Source organism: Bacillus rossius, chromosome 11 (assembly GCF_032445375.1).
Source record: "Bacillus rossius redtenbacheri isolate Brsri chromosome 11, Brsri_v3, whole genome shotgun sequence".
In the NCBI taxonomy this organism is placed as follows: domain Eukaryota; kingdom Metazoa; phylum Arthropoda; class Insecta; order Phasmatodea; family Bacillidae; genus Bacillus; species Bacillus rossius.
Window position 1 is genome coordinate 40,676,123 of NC_086338.1, and position 16,919 is coordinate 40,693,041.

At 35.4% G+C, this 16,919-nt stretch overlaps 1 protein-coding gene across 4 annotated transcripts in view; it reads left to right on the forward strand.

Annotated features, from left to right (window-relative positions):
* LOC134536855 (la-related protein 1) overlaps positions 1–16,919 on the forward strand; it is a 182,847-nt gene that overhangs the window by 114,134 nt on the left and 51,794 nt on the right. For all 4 annotated transcript variants that reach the window (XM_063376879.1, XM_063376881.1, XM_063376880.1 and 1 more), the window contains exons 2-3: positions 12,683–12,756; positions 15,015–15,065. In XM_063376879.1, the coding sequence (XP_063232949.1) occupies positions 12,683–12,756; positions 15,015–15,065 (125 nt within the window). The remainder of the gene's footprint in view (positions 1–12,682; positions 12,757–15,014; positions 15,066–16,919) is intronic.

Sequence of the window (16,919 nt, forward strand, 5' to 3'; positions counted from 1 at the left end):
TTAACTTTTTGTATGCTTGTTATACGAAACTCAAAAGTTTTGCTGATGAAAGTTACTACAGAGCACATATTAGTTTATATCTTCGCAGAAAACTGTCAACCGGGTTATCTTCGCGTTCATCTAATGCGATAAGAAGTTAATTCATCGTTATCAATTGAATGGCGCTGCCGTAACTTGTGTAATTTACGTAAAAAAAAAAGCATCATATTTGACTGCAGTATTTTGATTTATTTATGCGTTTTTAACAGTGTATTAAAGCTTCGGACCAGTCAATGACCTTGGGAATCGCTATCTGCGAACTGTACTGAAAGATTTGTACGACTTTAAAAGGTATCTGAAGTGCATTTCATACATTACATACCTCATAACCAAACGAGCCTGCCACAATTGAACAACTTCACAAAAAAAGTAAAGAAAAATCATTTTCGGTAAAGCCATTAGGCGTAGGTAGATTTCGAAGTACTTTTGTATTCTGGAAATATTTTGGCAACTGCTATTAACTCTTGGAACATTGTTAAGAACTTAATGTACATAAGATAGTTATGTTCTCCAATATTTCAAAAATAATCGATTAAATGTTTGCTCATTTTCCATGCAGCGAAAATATTACGAATATTTATAACCCCGCGTAGCCATCATTGAATAGCTTAGACAATTTTCATATTAAATGCCAACTGAGGTAATTATTTAATTTTTTTGACCTTCAAACACTATTTTTCATTCCTTGCACTAATAAACGTGATCTTATAAAATTTTGCTTTGCACCAGGATGGTTTAAACTTATTTCATACTACGGAGGTTTTGAATTTTGTCAAATGTAAACCCTGTTTTTGTGGTAATAATTCGTTCGATCAAAAATTGTTTCAGCCAAAGTGTTAGATGAAATTTGGGATTTATACAATAAACAACGGATTTTATATTATTAAAAAAGTAATAATTATTTTTTTACTTTCAAACCTTGTTTTTTCCCTTGGTTTTTTCCACCCTTTGCAGTAATGGTTGGTTAGATAAAAATGTATTTTAACAGTAGTTTTAGACAATATTTAGAAAGTTATACAAAATTAAGAATGGATTCGATAGTGTACATGGTAAGAAAGTTGTAGTTATTTTCTGATTTCAGCTTAATATATTTTCAATCCCTTGCAATAATTTGCGTGTATTATCAAAAAAAATATTTCAGACAAAAGCTTTAGTTAAAAATTGTAAGATTTACAAACCATTTGAACGGATTTAATAGTGTGCCTACTAGGGAGGTATGCATATTTTTGTCATTAAACCATGTTTATTCCATCACTTGCTGTCGTGGTAGGACGTATAAAAATTAATTCAGACAATAGTTGTTTTCTATAAATTAGAACGAGTTTGATAGTGTACATGGTACGGAAATTATAAATCGATTAAATTCCACCCTTTTTTTTCCAACCGCCTGCACAAAGGCTTATCTTATCAAAAACATTTTCAGACAAAAGTTTTAGATACAAATTATAAGATTGACAAACAATTTGAACGGATTCGATTGTGTCCTTAGGTTGGTCATATAAAAAAATATTTCAGTCGAAAGTTGTAGATAGTATGTTGTAAGTTTTACGCTTTTAAGTTTTACGCTTCTAAGGTACGAATTTTATGAATTTTATTGTAATTTCTACACCCCATTTTTTCAACTCCTTGCAGCAATGGTTCGCCTTATCAAAAACTGTTTCAGACAAAAGTTTTTGACAAATATTATTAGATTAATAAAAATTTTGCACAAATTCGATGTTCCTACGATGGGAGTTATGATTTTTTTTTGTCCTCCAACCCTTGTTTTTTCTACCCCTTACAGGTATGGTTAGTCGTATCAAAAATGTTTTTAGACAGTAGCTTTTGGTATTACTCCTACCGAGTTATAATACGTTCAAACGGATATGATATTCGTCATATTATTGGAGAGATTTAAAAGAAAACTCTTCCCATTTCTACCCATTAGGTCGGATATTGCCCTTAACAAACTTGACCGAGATTATCCATGTTTACATTTTATGTATCAGTTTGGAGTTGATTTGTGAAAAATTGCTGCAGTTACCGTGTCCACAAAATCTTATATATATATATATATATATATATATATATATATATATATATATATATATAATTTATTTATTTAAACTTTTGAGTTGACGATGGTTTTGGGGTCTGTGGTCCATGAAATGAAAAACTATATCAAAATTTTTCTGAATTCGCACCATGGTAACTTCTACAATAGATGGTATTTCTTTGAAATCTACCTAAAACTGTGCTTTCAATGACACCGCGTTTTTCATCAACCCCCATTATTTGTGGCCAGAAAAAAGGAACACATGATTATTTTCTTCCAGCCACAGGTACGTAATTGGGCTTAACTTTGTATGGCTCTACTATTTTTTAACTATCGCAAAAGTGTTGTTATTATTTTTTTTTAGTTACGATGATATTGCTCGGTATAAAACAAACTTTTTAGTTCTCGCCGGGGGGGGGGGGGGGAGATTTCAACGTCTCTGATTGGCTGATGCGTGTTGGGAGTATAAATAGTCCTTTGCGAAAAACGCAAGCTGGGGAAAGTTCCTAGCACAAGTCCGTGTGCTGTTTTACAAACTGCAACAAAAAAGATTAACAGGTAAATATTTTGTTGTTTTAAAACGAATGCTGACGGTAGTTCTTTAAAATAGTAACACTTGCGCAAGTAAATAGGATCCACACCCAACACATTCATTCGATTACAGTAGAATATCTGTTTTGGAGTTGAACAAACTTTATACAAACTGCCGTGTAACCGTACACTTTCACGTCTGTAAACATGTTTACTGAAACCCGTTCACCGGAAGTAGTTCGGCGTTCCGTGTGACCGCGTTTAGTCAGAGATTGGCCTTCAATTATTTACAAATTCATGGTCTCAAATACTGAACTTTAATAGTTTAATATAATTTTTGATTAAAGTAAAGTTTAACACGAGATTTCAAGGATTTAAGTACACATAAATATACCTTCCAAAATCTGTATTAATAAAAATGTAAATGTTCTTCCCTTCAAAATCTTAGATCTCAGAAAGTTCTTCGCCGATTACTTTGAAATTTCGACACAACGTTGTATTCGAATACGTGCGTGTTTCTGCTTACGATATCACACATGTGACAGGTAAAAATATAGATAAAATAAATATTTTTAATATTTCCATTGCTATAGAGTGACATACAAAAATATGAAAAGCTATATAGAAGCGAGAAATATAGAGGGAGATATAAAGATATAGAGTGATAGAGAATTAGATGAAGAATTAGAGAAATAGATGTTTTGTATATGTATGAATACCTACTTTAAACAAATTACAGAAAAAAATGATTGAGGCGTTGCAACGCATGCCAGGCATTAACTAGCAGAGTTTAGTATAGTTTTTGTTTCATAGTGGTATAAATATGTCACTATTTGCAATGTTACAGTGTTATTGCCGAATACCTCGCGTGAGTAAGCCTTATGCTGCTTATCTGGTGATCCTAACAAGAACAAGCAACATTGGCTGCTTTAATTTTTCCTTTAAAAGTTACACAATAGATTCTAATTTTTTTTAAAATATATTTCTGTGTGCCTCAAAGGGTTAATGTCTAACACGAGATATAAAGAAATTGAGTAAACATAATGTACCCTCCAAAATCAATTTAAGAATTGGGCTGTGGAAGGACTATTGCCTCCCTCGCCCCCTTATGGAGCCGCGCTCGCAAGAGAATGAAATAAGCTACAGGGCCTTGAAGGATGGCCACCGTCGCGTCGGCCCAGGTCCTCCCGAAAGGAATTGCTGCGAGCAGACTTTGTTCTGTGTCTTCCGCGCGCGTAGCTTCATCGGGTAGGCGTCGAACCCCGTGTCTGGCAGGGAGGGGAACCTCTTGGTGGTCACCGTGTATCGTGTTGGCCTCTCGAATCGCCCTTGACTGATCCCCCGGGTGTTCCCGCGACGTCAAGAGTCCTTGGCACTAGGCGCCGCGCGGCGGCCGGCTGCCAAAACACTCCGGGGTCAGCTACATGGAGGTACAAGCAAACACAAGCATCCCCCATGCACGAAAGAATGTCCCAGCTATAAATTTCAACCCTTTCACTCCGGTGTCGCTGGCGGCTGACCTTACCTTGGACGCAGGCACCATGACTAACCAGACATGACCCCCCTGTGCAGGATACTCGGACTTATTCAGATTTCTTAACTTTATATATATATTTTTTTTTTATTTCATGCAAAATCCTTCGTGACTAACATAGTCGTTTCATACATCTTCGCACCATGCAAAATCTCAAGTTCACCCAAATATGGTAGTTGTAAGTGGCCAGTTAACTTGTTTTCTGCACGGCATCAAAACCTGATTATGACTAGCTTAGTCATATAAAGCCAAGGTGTTTCTTCTTCGAACGTCACGCCTTAATACACACATACACACACACACACACACACACACACTAACATTTCATCTGAATCTAAATAAAAAAATTAACAAACGTAATAATATTATACTAAATAATTAACAGAAGAATAACTTAAAGAAGGGAAAAAATTAAATAAAACATTAAATATAATTGAGGCTAGCTTTGAAATGGCGGAGACGTAACACAAATGTTACATCATCTATTAATCTCCCTTTCCTCCCTTAATATCCGTAATGTATTTAAACTTATCAAAATTAATGACGGTATACAAAATAAAATGCTTAATGTTAACAAGTCGGGGAGTAGCAATATGGAAACAGTGGGCGGCTTTTGTTCTTTTCTGCAATCTAACAGCGAGACACACTTCAGCTTCATTGAGTTGACGTATGAAAGTACGGACGGAGGGACGGACTTACGTATGTTTGACGGACGCGACGGTCCATTCCGGCTTTAGTTACAGTGGTGTTCTCGGGCGTAGAACAAGGAATGTGACTCTTACTGTGGAAACTGAAACAATAGTTTGCGAGACACGCGACATTATCTGTTGGGTGGGCCCATAGCTACTATTAGAATCAAAAGTGTCTCAGCTTTATGATGATAATTTAACTACTTGACGATTAATCGCTTAGTAGACTGTGCAAAAACACTTCATACGGGTTTGTAATAGTAAAAAAAAAAAGCATATTCAATACAAATGAGTAGAAGATGCAGTATTTCTGGTATCCCACTCCACAAAATATATTTGGCTACCAAAATAAAGTTGTTAATTTCTCACTGGTTTGTTTGCCTGATAATAGCTTATGCATTACTTCACACTTACGTTTGTAATAAATTATGAAAGCTGCTATCTAGCGGTTAGGCCCTGAACTACTGTACTTCAAAAAAATCTCTAGGTTCTCAATCGCGGCAATTAAAAGATTTTCTTTCCTGTGTTCTCGGGTGCCTGCTCGGACAGGGTGAATATGCGAGGAGGGGTTTTGGGGGGGGGGGGGGGGGGAATTGTACGACCGCTGGACTGGCCAATCATTGGAAGCGTCTCGGACGGTTTCTTCCCCAGCCGACGCGACGGCTGCAGTTGTTTACTAACACCTGCCGCCCACCCGGCAAGTTATTCCCGGAGCCGACGAACAGCGACGTGTGCGAGCGCGCCAATTTTCAGGCGTCCTTCTCGTCTGAAGAGCGAGTTCGCGACCGGCAAAGTTAACATTTTAAAGCTAGGGGTCACAATGTCGCGACGAACTTGACACGACAAACCCGATGAACCGCCGAACAAAGTTCCAGCACGGCAGATTGAATAGCGCAGGTTAAACAATACCACGGCAACATTAGCCCGACGATTTATGATTTGACTGTCGACAAATCGTTCCAAGCCAAATACTTCCATTAAATGCAGTAGAGAATGCGCTGAAACAGCCTAGCTAGCTGAAACACCCTCTGATTTCTGTAGTCCTTCAACCCTATGTCATACAGCATGCCATGAGCCTGAACTTTATTAAGTAAAAGTTCTTCGTTGAACTCGTCCGTTCTTAAATTAAATCTTCACCAATCTTCATTGACAACATTGTCCATAAACACGATGATATTCGTTCACATAAACAGATGAACGCAAGTTACAGATATTGAAATTTACCCACACGTAAAACGAAATTTCATTTTACCGAGTAGGTCAATATTTTTGAAATTAAGTTCAGTAAGGATTCCATTTCCGTTTAGCTTAGCTGCCGGGCAGCACGACACGACAAAATTATAAATAGAATCTATTCCTTGCGGATCGTCGGGGCGCGTATTTTGTCGTGTTGACGTCACTGCGACCTTGTCTCTCATTGGCTTCTGAGCTTGTAGCGTCATGACTGCAGCTTTACAATTATGTTCAAACATACAGTTACAAGTGTTTCTCAAAAGCAATCTATTACATTTCTAATGTCTAGTCAATCTTCACAAGTTTGCAACTTATTTACTTGTAGATTACCTATAAAAAAAAGCGGGTCATTTACAATTTTACATGGTTACAATTATAAGTTTACTTATTATTCTCTTAGAAAAAAGTTGCGGTTTATTTCCCCCCCCCCCCCCCACACAACTGAGTTAGATTGAAAAATACTTACTAATGAATTTAAATCGTAAACAAATTTATGTCGCAACTAAACAGTTATGACTGTTAAACTTGACATTCGTTAATTAAGGTTATGTTGACAAATCTTGGGTTAGTTAACGAGTTAAGTTATGTTGCCAAATCGCGTTGTTTACAAGGCTTGGTTGTGGTGCCAAATCTTGTTTTTAACGAGTGTACAAACTAGTCACACATTTTACTTGTTTTTGACAACATTTATGTGAAACGCCTGTTCGTATCAGCATGGCAACATTTTATTTGAAGAACAATGCTATTTCGAAGTTATGTACTTACTTTTGGGCTCTCTCCTGTTATCCAGGATGATGTCACTATTGTTTATTGGTCGTATAGGAACGTCTGGCAGATAAGATATTTCGACTGGGATCTTTCCTGCCACACAGTATTCGTGATGAATGTTTCACAAGTACCGCCTGGAAGGTATACCATCGGAATGACGCCGCAGTTCGCACGTGTTGCGTGCAGGCAGGCGCGTGGTTCATAACGTATTCACCTAGCGTAGGTCATGTCGCGAAGGCGTTGTGAAGGGGACCGACGCACAGTGGGAGATTTGCCCGAAAACGTGGTCAAAATGCAAATCTCGAACTTAAAATCCCGACCAAACTGGCGATGTGGTAGTAATGTTAGATAATCCCTGCATTGGAAACCGGATATGGCAATAAGAAATTCCCATATCCTGAGGTTTCACGGCAGTTGACAAGTGAGGGTCGAGTGCGTTTGGCGGACCTAACTATGTTGAAGATAATTCCATGATGTACTAAAGTGAATGTCGCAACCGTAAAAATTGATATTTTTGAGTTCTGAAAAATGGATGCAATTCCTGGAGATATGGCGTCTATATCGCTGCCTTATGCTGTTATATATAAAGCTGTAATGTTTTTTTGTTTTATTTTCTAAAGCTACTTTGTGAACATAATGAAAATTTAGTTTTATCATATTACATCGAGGCTTTTAGTTGGGTATGCCACATTATGCACCTTTCTTTCGAAATAGAGCGTTTAGTTTATTGTTTTAGTAATACGAATTTACAATAACTAGCTGCTAATATGTGCTACCCTTTGTGTACGATATTTTTTCCTTCATTGCTGCACTGGTGGCGACTCCCTGAGGCTATGGCGGGTCTAAGCCGACCCATCATTGTCGAAAATGTGCATAGCCCGTCTAATACCAGATGCCTTTTTTCTTATTCCTTCATAAGCTTCACTAATTGTCAGTTCATTCTCGACATCGTCATCGATGTCTGTTAAAGTCTGGAGAAGTTTACTAGTGCTGGTCTAGCCTTTCAGAAATCTTTGATGAAAACCACATGTAGTGTTGGTATAGTGCGATTTTTTATTGATACAGAATTTTTTACTGCTGGTAAGAAACAAATCTAAAGTCCTTCAAAGTTGTTCACTAAGAAGGACAATTGTTTTAGATTTTCCAGCTGTAAAATAACCATATAATGATGGGTGGGTACACACAAACCCATAAGGAATTTATTAAGTTTATGTCTTGTGTTGTTTTACAATTCAATGATTGTTATCTAATGAGATGAAGAAACTTCCTAAATTAGTTCACGAGACTGTATGGAATGATGGGATGGAAGAAATGGCAACAATTGAGAAATTTGAGCGAAGTTTCACAGCCTAGGTCTTCAGTGCCAGTGACTGTGATTTGGGGTAGAATCGAAGCATGAATGGAATACAACAGTGAAATGGGAAGCACTCCGAGAAAACTAGCTCTTCTAGGGCCAAGTCAGTTACATTTCCCCCCTTAAGAAATTCGGGATCGACCATAACCAAGAATGAATCCCGCGAATAAGACATTATTCCTAAGGGTCTACTGTTGCGAACGCAAATGAGCACTGAAGAAAGAACTTGTAAACGAATTCACCAAAAACAACACAAATAATGAACAATTTTTGACATCTTAATTATGGGATAATTTTGTTGACTATTTCTTTGGTATTTTCTTTTTTCACTATAACGGAATGACATAAAAATATCAGTGCATTTTATTACACTATTTTAATTATATTCAACAAAATGGTATTAATAATTTGTGAATATTATCTTTTTAATATTACAAATTGTTTTTAATCTATGTTACTCTATTCATACAGAAAATAATCCAAGAAAGGACTCCATTACTGCAAACCAATTTCCCTCTTTCCCCGATCTGAACTTTTTTACCTGCCCAATGGTTTTAATAAGTGCCATTGCATTGCAGTCATGCAAAGTTTTCATTTTAGGATCAGAAGAAGAAGAACTGGCATATACTAGGAGGGAGCTATTCTTGATGCTGAAGGGCTTCTTAACTACAGATACAAGAACTAGTCTGGAACACCTACAGAAAGTGTTGTCCAAGAAACGGGGTTGCATTATAACAATACCTGCGAGTGAAAGGCCTGCTTTGTCCACGTTTTTTTCTAAGCTAAACACTAAATGGAAAGAATCTTCAAGAAACATTGACTATTTTCTGAATAAAAATCAAGCATGGCTCAGCAAGAACATTTGTAGTCCTGTAAGTAATCCCAGTTCTGGAGAGTCGGCAAAGAAACGTGGATACCCTTCCGTGGAATTTTGTTCAAGTAGTGAACGAACGAAACGAAAGAGAACAGAGCAACTACGTACAAATGTAGACATGTCGATGCTGTCTTATGCCACTCAGATGAACCTTCATTCGTCTGGTAATATAGATGCTGCCAACGTAGTAAAAGACATAACCACAACTACCCCAACAAGAGCTTCGAAATATCGGAATCGTTATATAGTATGCAAGTCGAGAAGACAATATCTGCAGATGAGGCTTTGTCTACAATGGTTGAAGCTAAATTGAGTAGGCATCAATACAGTGCAATTAGATCAACAGCGCGAAAACACAACTGCAAATTGTATCCCAGTTATGAAGCAGTAAGGGAAGCGAAATCGAGGTGTTGTGTACCGCGTATGAGTATCACAGTTACTGAGAAAAGTGCAGAAGTGAAGTTTCAAAGTCTGTTAGATCACACCTGTCAACGTATTTTACTAGTCCAAGAAGAAGTGATACAAAGTTTACATCCCGACGATGTGCGTGCATTAAGTTTAATTTGTAAATGGGAATGTGATGGGAGCTCGGGACACAGTGAGTACAAGCAAAGATTCAACAACGATTCTGATTCGGATGCAAATGTGTTCTTAACGTCTTTTGTACCACTGCAACTTGTTTCTTCTGAACTGAAATCTTGGGACGAAATTGTTATATGGAAGAATCCGAGGCCTTCATCTCCCAGGTTTTGTAGGCCAATCAGACTGCAGTTTCTCCATGAAAACACTGAATGCATTGTAAGAGAAAAAAACTATATCGAGCAGCAAATTGAATCACTTGTTCCACTGACTGTAACAATAAATCGGAATGAGATATCTGTTACATACAAAATATTATTTACCATGATGAGCAATTTTCAATAAAATTACAAACATTTAATATGCATATTATAGACTATAAATTATATGTATTTTTTGTTATTTTAGCCTCTATAAGATGAACGGCCATTAACTAATTGATTTTAACATTAAATTCGTAATCAGCGACCTCGAAAACCCCTATAATGAAGTTTGTATGACATAACATTGGTTTTTGTATTTTTGACCACGTTTTCGGGAAAATCTCCCACTGTGCGACGGTTGAATTTCTTCGAACCCCCCAAATATACATTTATTTCACTCGTCTTAAATTTGACACTTCTCAAAATATAACACCTTTTCCCCAACTATTTCCAAAGCATTAAATTATGTTTGTTTAAGAACAGGGACAGCCACGTTAAGTTGTTTACAAATTTGATACGACAAATTTAATATTTTTGAGAACTGTCATATACGTAGTACTTCTTTATTTCGATTTTGAGACGATTTTCAAGGCACATATTGAGACAGCTTAAAATTTTGTCTACGGAGAGAATATATGTTGAAACATTCAACATAGTGGACCATAAGTTGACGAGAGAGAGGGTTCTTTTCAAGAAATAATCTTTTTTTACTCGTTTTACTCAGTGTAATTTGTGATCGTTAGGAAGCAAACAACTCTGAACTTGATTTAAAACCTTTTTATGAACATACACCATTGCTGTACGTCATGAATGTCCACAAAAAATGTTTTAAATCAATCTTCCCCCATTGCAAGATTTATTCAAACAACCTACCTCGGAACTTGTCAATTTTCAGCTAATTGCCACGGAAACTGGATTTATTTGGATTTTCTGTTCATACGATGGTTGATAAGGGTCAAATTATGAGACATGTTGGAGAAAATGTATTCTCTGTTAGGTGTTTGAAATTTGCTCCCAAACTGGTTTATTTAGCATTCCCAGGCCTATCAAGCCAGAATGGCTATTGAGGGCTAGTGAAGTAAATCTCAATTCGTCCTTCACTTGATTTTTCTAATGCATCATGATTATGGCTAAAACTAGCACTAAATCCATTATGGTTTGGTAAATTTTCAGTACAGACTATTTAATGTTCAATAGATACATGCATACTATTATATTATCAAATGATGGAGTCCTTGTTTGAAGTTTTGGCTGATGAGTGTGTCAGAAAGAGGGTAAAATATATTTTAGAAATTTATTTTTGGCTGATTAATCTGTACTATTCCCAAATATATGGACAAATGATCTGTATGTTTAACTGTCTGTTTTTTTATTATAGTTTTTGAAATAGTATGTTAATTTATTTAGATTTCATAAAATTTAATGAAACACTGGTTAATATGCCCTCTGTTGGTTTGGGTAGGATATTACATATTATAATTGTAAAACATTCATTTGCCAAAATAGTTATCGAATCACTTTCTAATGTCCTACTCTTACAGCATAATAAATTTTATGTAATGTTATTTTTAGGCAAATAACTTAGTTAAAGAAACTATTTTTTCATTGTTTCAGTAAATGGCGAACAAAGAAAGATATTGCAGACGTAAATTAATTCTAAAAGCGAAGTGTGTGAGTGTATGTGTGTGTCTGTGCCTGTGTGTGTGCGCGCGCACGCATGCGCACATGTGTGGAATGATAGTTTAAATTTTTTTATATTTAGAATTTCTAAAACTTACAGAGGCTAAGTATAATTGGCTGGCATTTATGTATTATACATTGTTAATTCACTGTTGCTAAATATTGCAACGCAGCTTTGAAGTATGGAATGGTTATACATATTGGGAACGGACTATCTTCTAAGTGCCTGGAGTGTAAAACTGGCTGTATGCTCTGTGTTGCCATCAAGTGTTCGGCCGCACTCCAAGTTCTTTTGTTCTAGCTCTTAAAGCCAGAACTAATTTTAGCTCATGAATTGCTTGGTTAGGAAGGCCTGAAAAGGAGGGGGGGGGGTGGCTCTTGGTTAAGCTCTCTAAAATAGTAGCCACTCGAACGAGTTCTGCTGTGGTTACCAGCACGAGGACTTTAAAACTGATAAGACTACTGTTTTGGTCCTAGTTGTTATAGTATAAATGTTTCATCAGTAATATGTCAGTTCATTTTTTTTTATAATATTTTGAAGTAAATTTATAAGTATGCTTATATTTTAATCATACTCTTTGTACACTAAAAAATGTTTTCACCATTGCAAAATTTTGGGGGAAGCAGTTATAAATGCAAGTATATGAAATCAGTGACAACTTTTTTGAGACTTCATATAATGTAGCATAGATGTTTACAAACAAATTTGTTGAATCTGTTGTGCTACTTATAACTCTCCTTTTTTGATTGTGCCAGCTTGCCACCATTACAAGATAACTCACTCGCTGCTTAGCAGGGCTTGCACCCTCTGCACTAAAAAAAAGTCTCTTATAGAACAGAACCACATACATACTTTCTGCTGAAATGAATTGTCCTGCTTGTAATGTTTTAATTATATATATTACTGAAAACAATGCAATTAATGAAGTATAAAGTTTCAGGTTGTGTTTATATGGTAAATATTTGTATGGATATGGAAAGGAAATTAATTTAAGTACTATTCGCAGACAATTTTCATACACATTTTCCTTGCATGTATTCTTTATTACACGAATTAGCTTTTTGAGGCATTCAGAGGTCTGACAAAATAAAAATAACATATTTAAGTTTTAATGTGCAGACACTTGGCTCGGAGCTAAAAAACAGTGTTTTTGTTGTTACAGAGAATGGCCCTGTGAATCACCCCCAGCCAACCGTTGTGCGAGCTTCCAAGGATCCGCAGAGGATCAATCAGAAGGTAGGGAGACTTGTTCTTCTTACGCACAAACTGCGCTATATGTGGGATGTGAAAATTTCTGATTTACCATGGGGGGGAGGGGGGCAGGCACGGTGGTATAATGTTTATATCACTCACTTCGCACTAAGGTGATTCGGGTCCGAGAAGATGTTAAGCTTAATCCATTAATTTTCATTTCTAATGTAATCTTCCACATTCTTTTGGTTAGGTATATTTAACAATGCAAAAAGGTGTGTAGGGTAAGTCAGACGGAAAAGATACTCAGTGGTATCTCATTTTGAATTATTAGAATAAAAATATGAGAGGACAATATGCGCAATAATACGTGGAATCAGTCTAACCGTACATAGTTCATTAAATTAAAATAACAAAAATGTTCACATGGTGTATAATTTTTTTACAATAAAAAAAATTAACTATTGTAAGACTTTCATAAGTTATGGGGCCCCAGTTACAAGCAAAATAAAAAATTATTGAATACAAATGTAACATTACAACACATTATATTACAGATTATATTTTAACTTTGGAATTGTGATGTGGTTGGCAAAGTCTGTTCCCAAAAGGTGCACACATGTTGGATCATGCGTCAAAAAAAATATATATATATAAACAGCTTTTTTGAATAAGGTGTTAGTAGATTGCCATTACAACCAGTAAGGGAGAAAATTTCCTCTCTTCCACTCCAGAACTCAGCAGAGAGAGTATGTCAAGAACCGCATGGCTGGATCTCGCAACACCGACTCGTAGAACTGCTGTTGGACATAAAAATAATTTTAAAAACTGAGAGATCAATGGAAATTAAATCAACTGCATGATTCCTGGAGAAATGAGGCAGAGTATACTGTGATTTTGAATTAGCATTGAGTTCAGTTGGGATATATTGATAATGGATCAGATATACTGCAAAACCGGCATGATATGTGCTATTTATGCCTGTAATATTTATCAAGTGCAAAAAATACAAAACCATTCTATTCATTCCCCATTAACTGACCTATATGCTTGTAAACCTTTTTCACTGTGTAATGTTTTTCCAACATAATATACCAAAGAAATTTATTGAAATGCCTGTTGATCATTTAAAATATAAATTATTAATAGGAGCTTAATGATAGAAAAAATAAATTATGGGTTTATTTTTCATGAATCACTGCTGCCATTAAGCATTTATGAAAGAAAGAGGTTATCAATAGTTTGGTTAAAAACCAAGGAAGTTTTTCCTTCTTACAATTCATATGAACTCTTTTAACAATAATATTTCTCACCATATTTATTTATATATTTTCCTCCATTTTCTAAACTAAGTTCTCTACAACTCTCATGATGAAGTAGTGTTCATGTTTCTCCATGCTAAGTAGGCAGTGTGTCGGGTATTTAGTTACATAGTATTTGTGATGGCCGACAGAACAAAAGGACCTTTCTAAAATGAAAATGGCTATAAATATCACAGTAAAAAGGAGATAGATTCCTACAGAAATTTCTTGCACTTGATGCAATACACTAACTAAACACAGTTTCTGTTCCAAAAACAATATTTACTTAACACTCTTGCTTTGTTGTTGTTGTTGTTGTTGTTGTTTTTGTTTTTGTTGTTGTTGTTAAGCTATCCAGAGTACTTTCAGTTCTTTTAGAAATCTTAACACACTTCACAATATTTCCCTAGATTTGAAAAAGTTTTAGATATAAATACATTTATATCAAATTTTCATCATTACATTACTGAAATATTTAGTATACATTCAAACATGTTATAAAACTTAAATTATGTATAAATTTATGAATAAATTACCCATAAAAGTCAGGCAAAGTTGAGCACGTTTCACGCAACAGTTCTGCAGTGGCACAGTATGAAATGAGTTGTTTGAACATTTTTAGAGAGTCTTCATTTAATGCTAGGCTTTGTGTCTTGGAGGATAATTCCAAGATGTGTCTGTACGAAATTGAGTTAGTATACTTGATAGATGTTGCCCTATTTTAACAAAGCCTACACTATTGTTATGTGTGGGCCCTACAGTGAGTAAAGTCTGAAAAGCAGATTTAAAATTTCTATAAAATAACGTAAATTTTAATTTCGTTTTTAAGTGCGATTCTTAAGTTATTGAGATTTTATGTGTTCTTGTTATTAAGCATAGAAATCTTTTGAAAATTGTAAAAACTTTTAAAGGAGCTTAACTGTTTTCATTTTGATACTTTAACTTCAAATTAGGAATACAATGTAATTGTGTTTGATATATTTTGCAATAATTTTTTTTCAGGCCAGCAACTTCACAGATACTGATGACTGGCCGACACTTGGATGTGCTGAGGTAATAACAATTTTTATGATTTAATTTTCCCTTCTCTCTCTCCCAATATCCTTACAGTTTCTGAATTCTCGTTCCAGATGCCCGGGTTTGAATCCTTGTTTGGTTGTACTGATTTAAGTTGTCTTTTTTTTTTTCTTTTTTTTCAGGAGTTTTCCTCTTTCCAGGCAAATGTTGAGATAGTTCTTTTGACATAGCTCGTGACTTATTTCCTGAATTATGTTGTTGAGTGTTAACATATAATGACTTTGCTGTTGATGAGACTTAATTTGGGGGTGGGGTGGGGGAGGAATTGTTCTGATGATGAAGTCAAAATTTTTAAATAAAAGTAACCTTGTATTTGACTATGTAAACTGTTCTACAGTTTAGGTTTTTTTTTAAAGACTAATCGATGGTGGCCCTAGACTTTACGGGGCTCTAGGCCATTTTATTTTCGGGAGCCCTAATATTTTAATGGAGTCTTGGTTTATGGAATAACCCAAGAGGAGAAAGTATTTGGATTTAAAAAAAACCTCTAGAGGCAATTTTTTTAAAGTCAAGATTCAACTTAAATATAACAATAGTTTTGTTTATTTGCGTTAAGAAATTGTAATGTTACAGGTGAGTGGGTAATAAAAGGGCTGGCATGGGGCTCTGTTAGTCGCAGGGCCCTGGGCAGTTGCCTTGCTGGCCCGGCCCTGGAGCCACCCCTGAGACTAATTGTATGTAAAACATCACTATAGTTCCATTTTTCAGAGTGTTTTTATCAAAGCCTTAGTAAACTGAACATCTTTGTGCACCGTAACTTTTGCCGTCTGAACAGCAGTAAAGTACACCAGTGACTAGTACAAATGTGACTAGAAGTGGAGTCTACAAAATTTTTAAACGCAATTTTCAGAATTGAAGGACATTCAATAATGTGAAGTAGGGGTCAGCTATTTGATTCTTTTGTATCTGTAGGTAAGAAATTATATTCAAGGAGCAATTAATTGATGATTTACATATATAATGTTAAGATGTTAAAGGTGCATTGCGTGGCGATTTTCTTCATCTATTGACGGGGTTGGTTTAAGTACTGTAGAGCCTTGATTAACCGGTGAAATTGGGGGTGGCGAGTCAGCGGATAAGCGAAAATCACTTATAATCGAATTCAAATGTATTTATGTTATACAATACAGCAAAATATTGTAAGTAATTTATAAAAAAACAAAAGTACAAGTATTACTGACACTAATTATTAATTTTTTAAAACTGTATATGAATGAAAAGATTTGTAATAACTTAAAATACACAGTTTTACTCCTTTCATATCCCTTCCCCAATTAATTTCACATCGTGGTCTTGCCCCTCCCCTCCCCAGTTTAATTTTTAATTGAGAACCTGATTAACCGAATACCTGGTTGATCGTGTCATGAATAATCAAGGTTTCTACTGTGTATGATTTGCAGTTACTGGCAAGGTTTGGTTTCCTGTGTTGGTTTTAGATCATGCTGAGTTAAGACTTGTTTACACCTATGATTTAACATTTCTTGGTTTTTGCCATTTTCAGATTTTTGTAAAGAAATAAGACTATATGACCCATTTGTGAAAATTCAGTAAATAAGTAAACACAATGCAATTAGTTGGGAATATATTTTAATTAAGAATATTTTTCTTCTCAAATACATTAGATAACAAGTAGCATATATCTGGCAGCAAAATTTGCTGTAAAGCACAAAATACAATGTGTATGTTATAGAACATACATAGAAATTGTCCCAAGTAAACAATATTCACAAGAAATTCCAGTAACCCAACTGGGTGGGTGAAATCAGATCCAAACAAGATCAGAAAAGAATTTATCAACATAGGCACATTTTGTGAATAATGGATATTTGT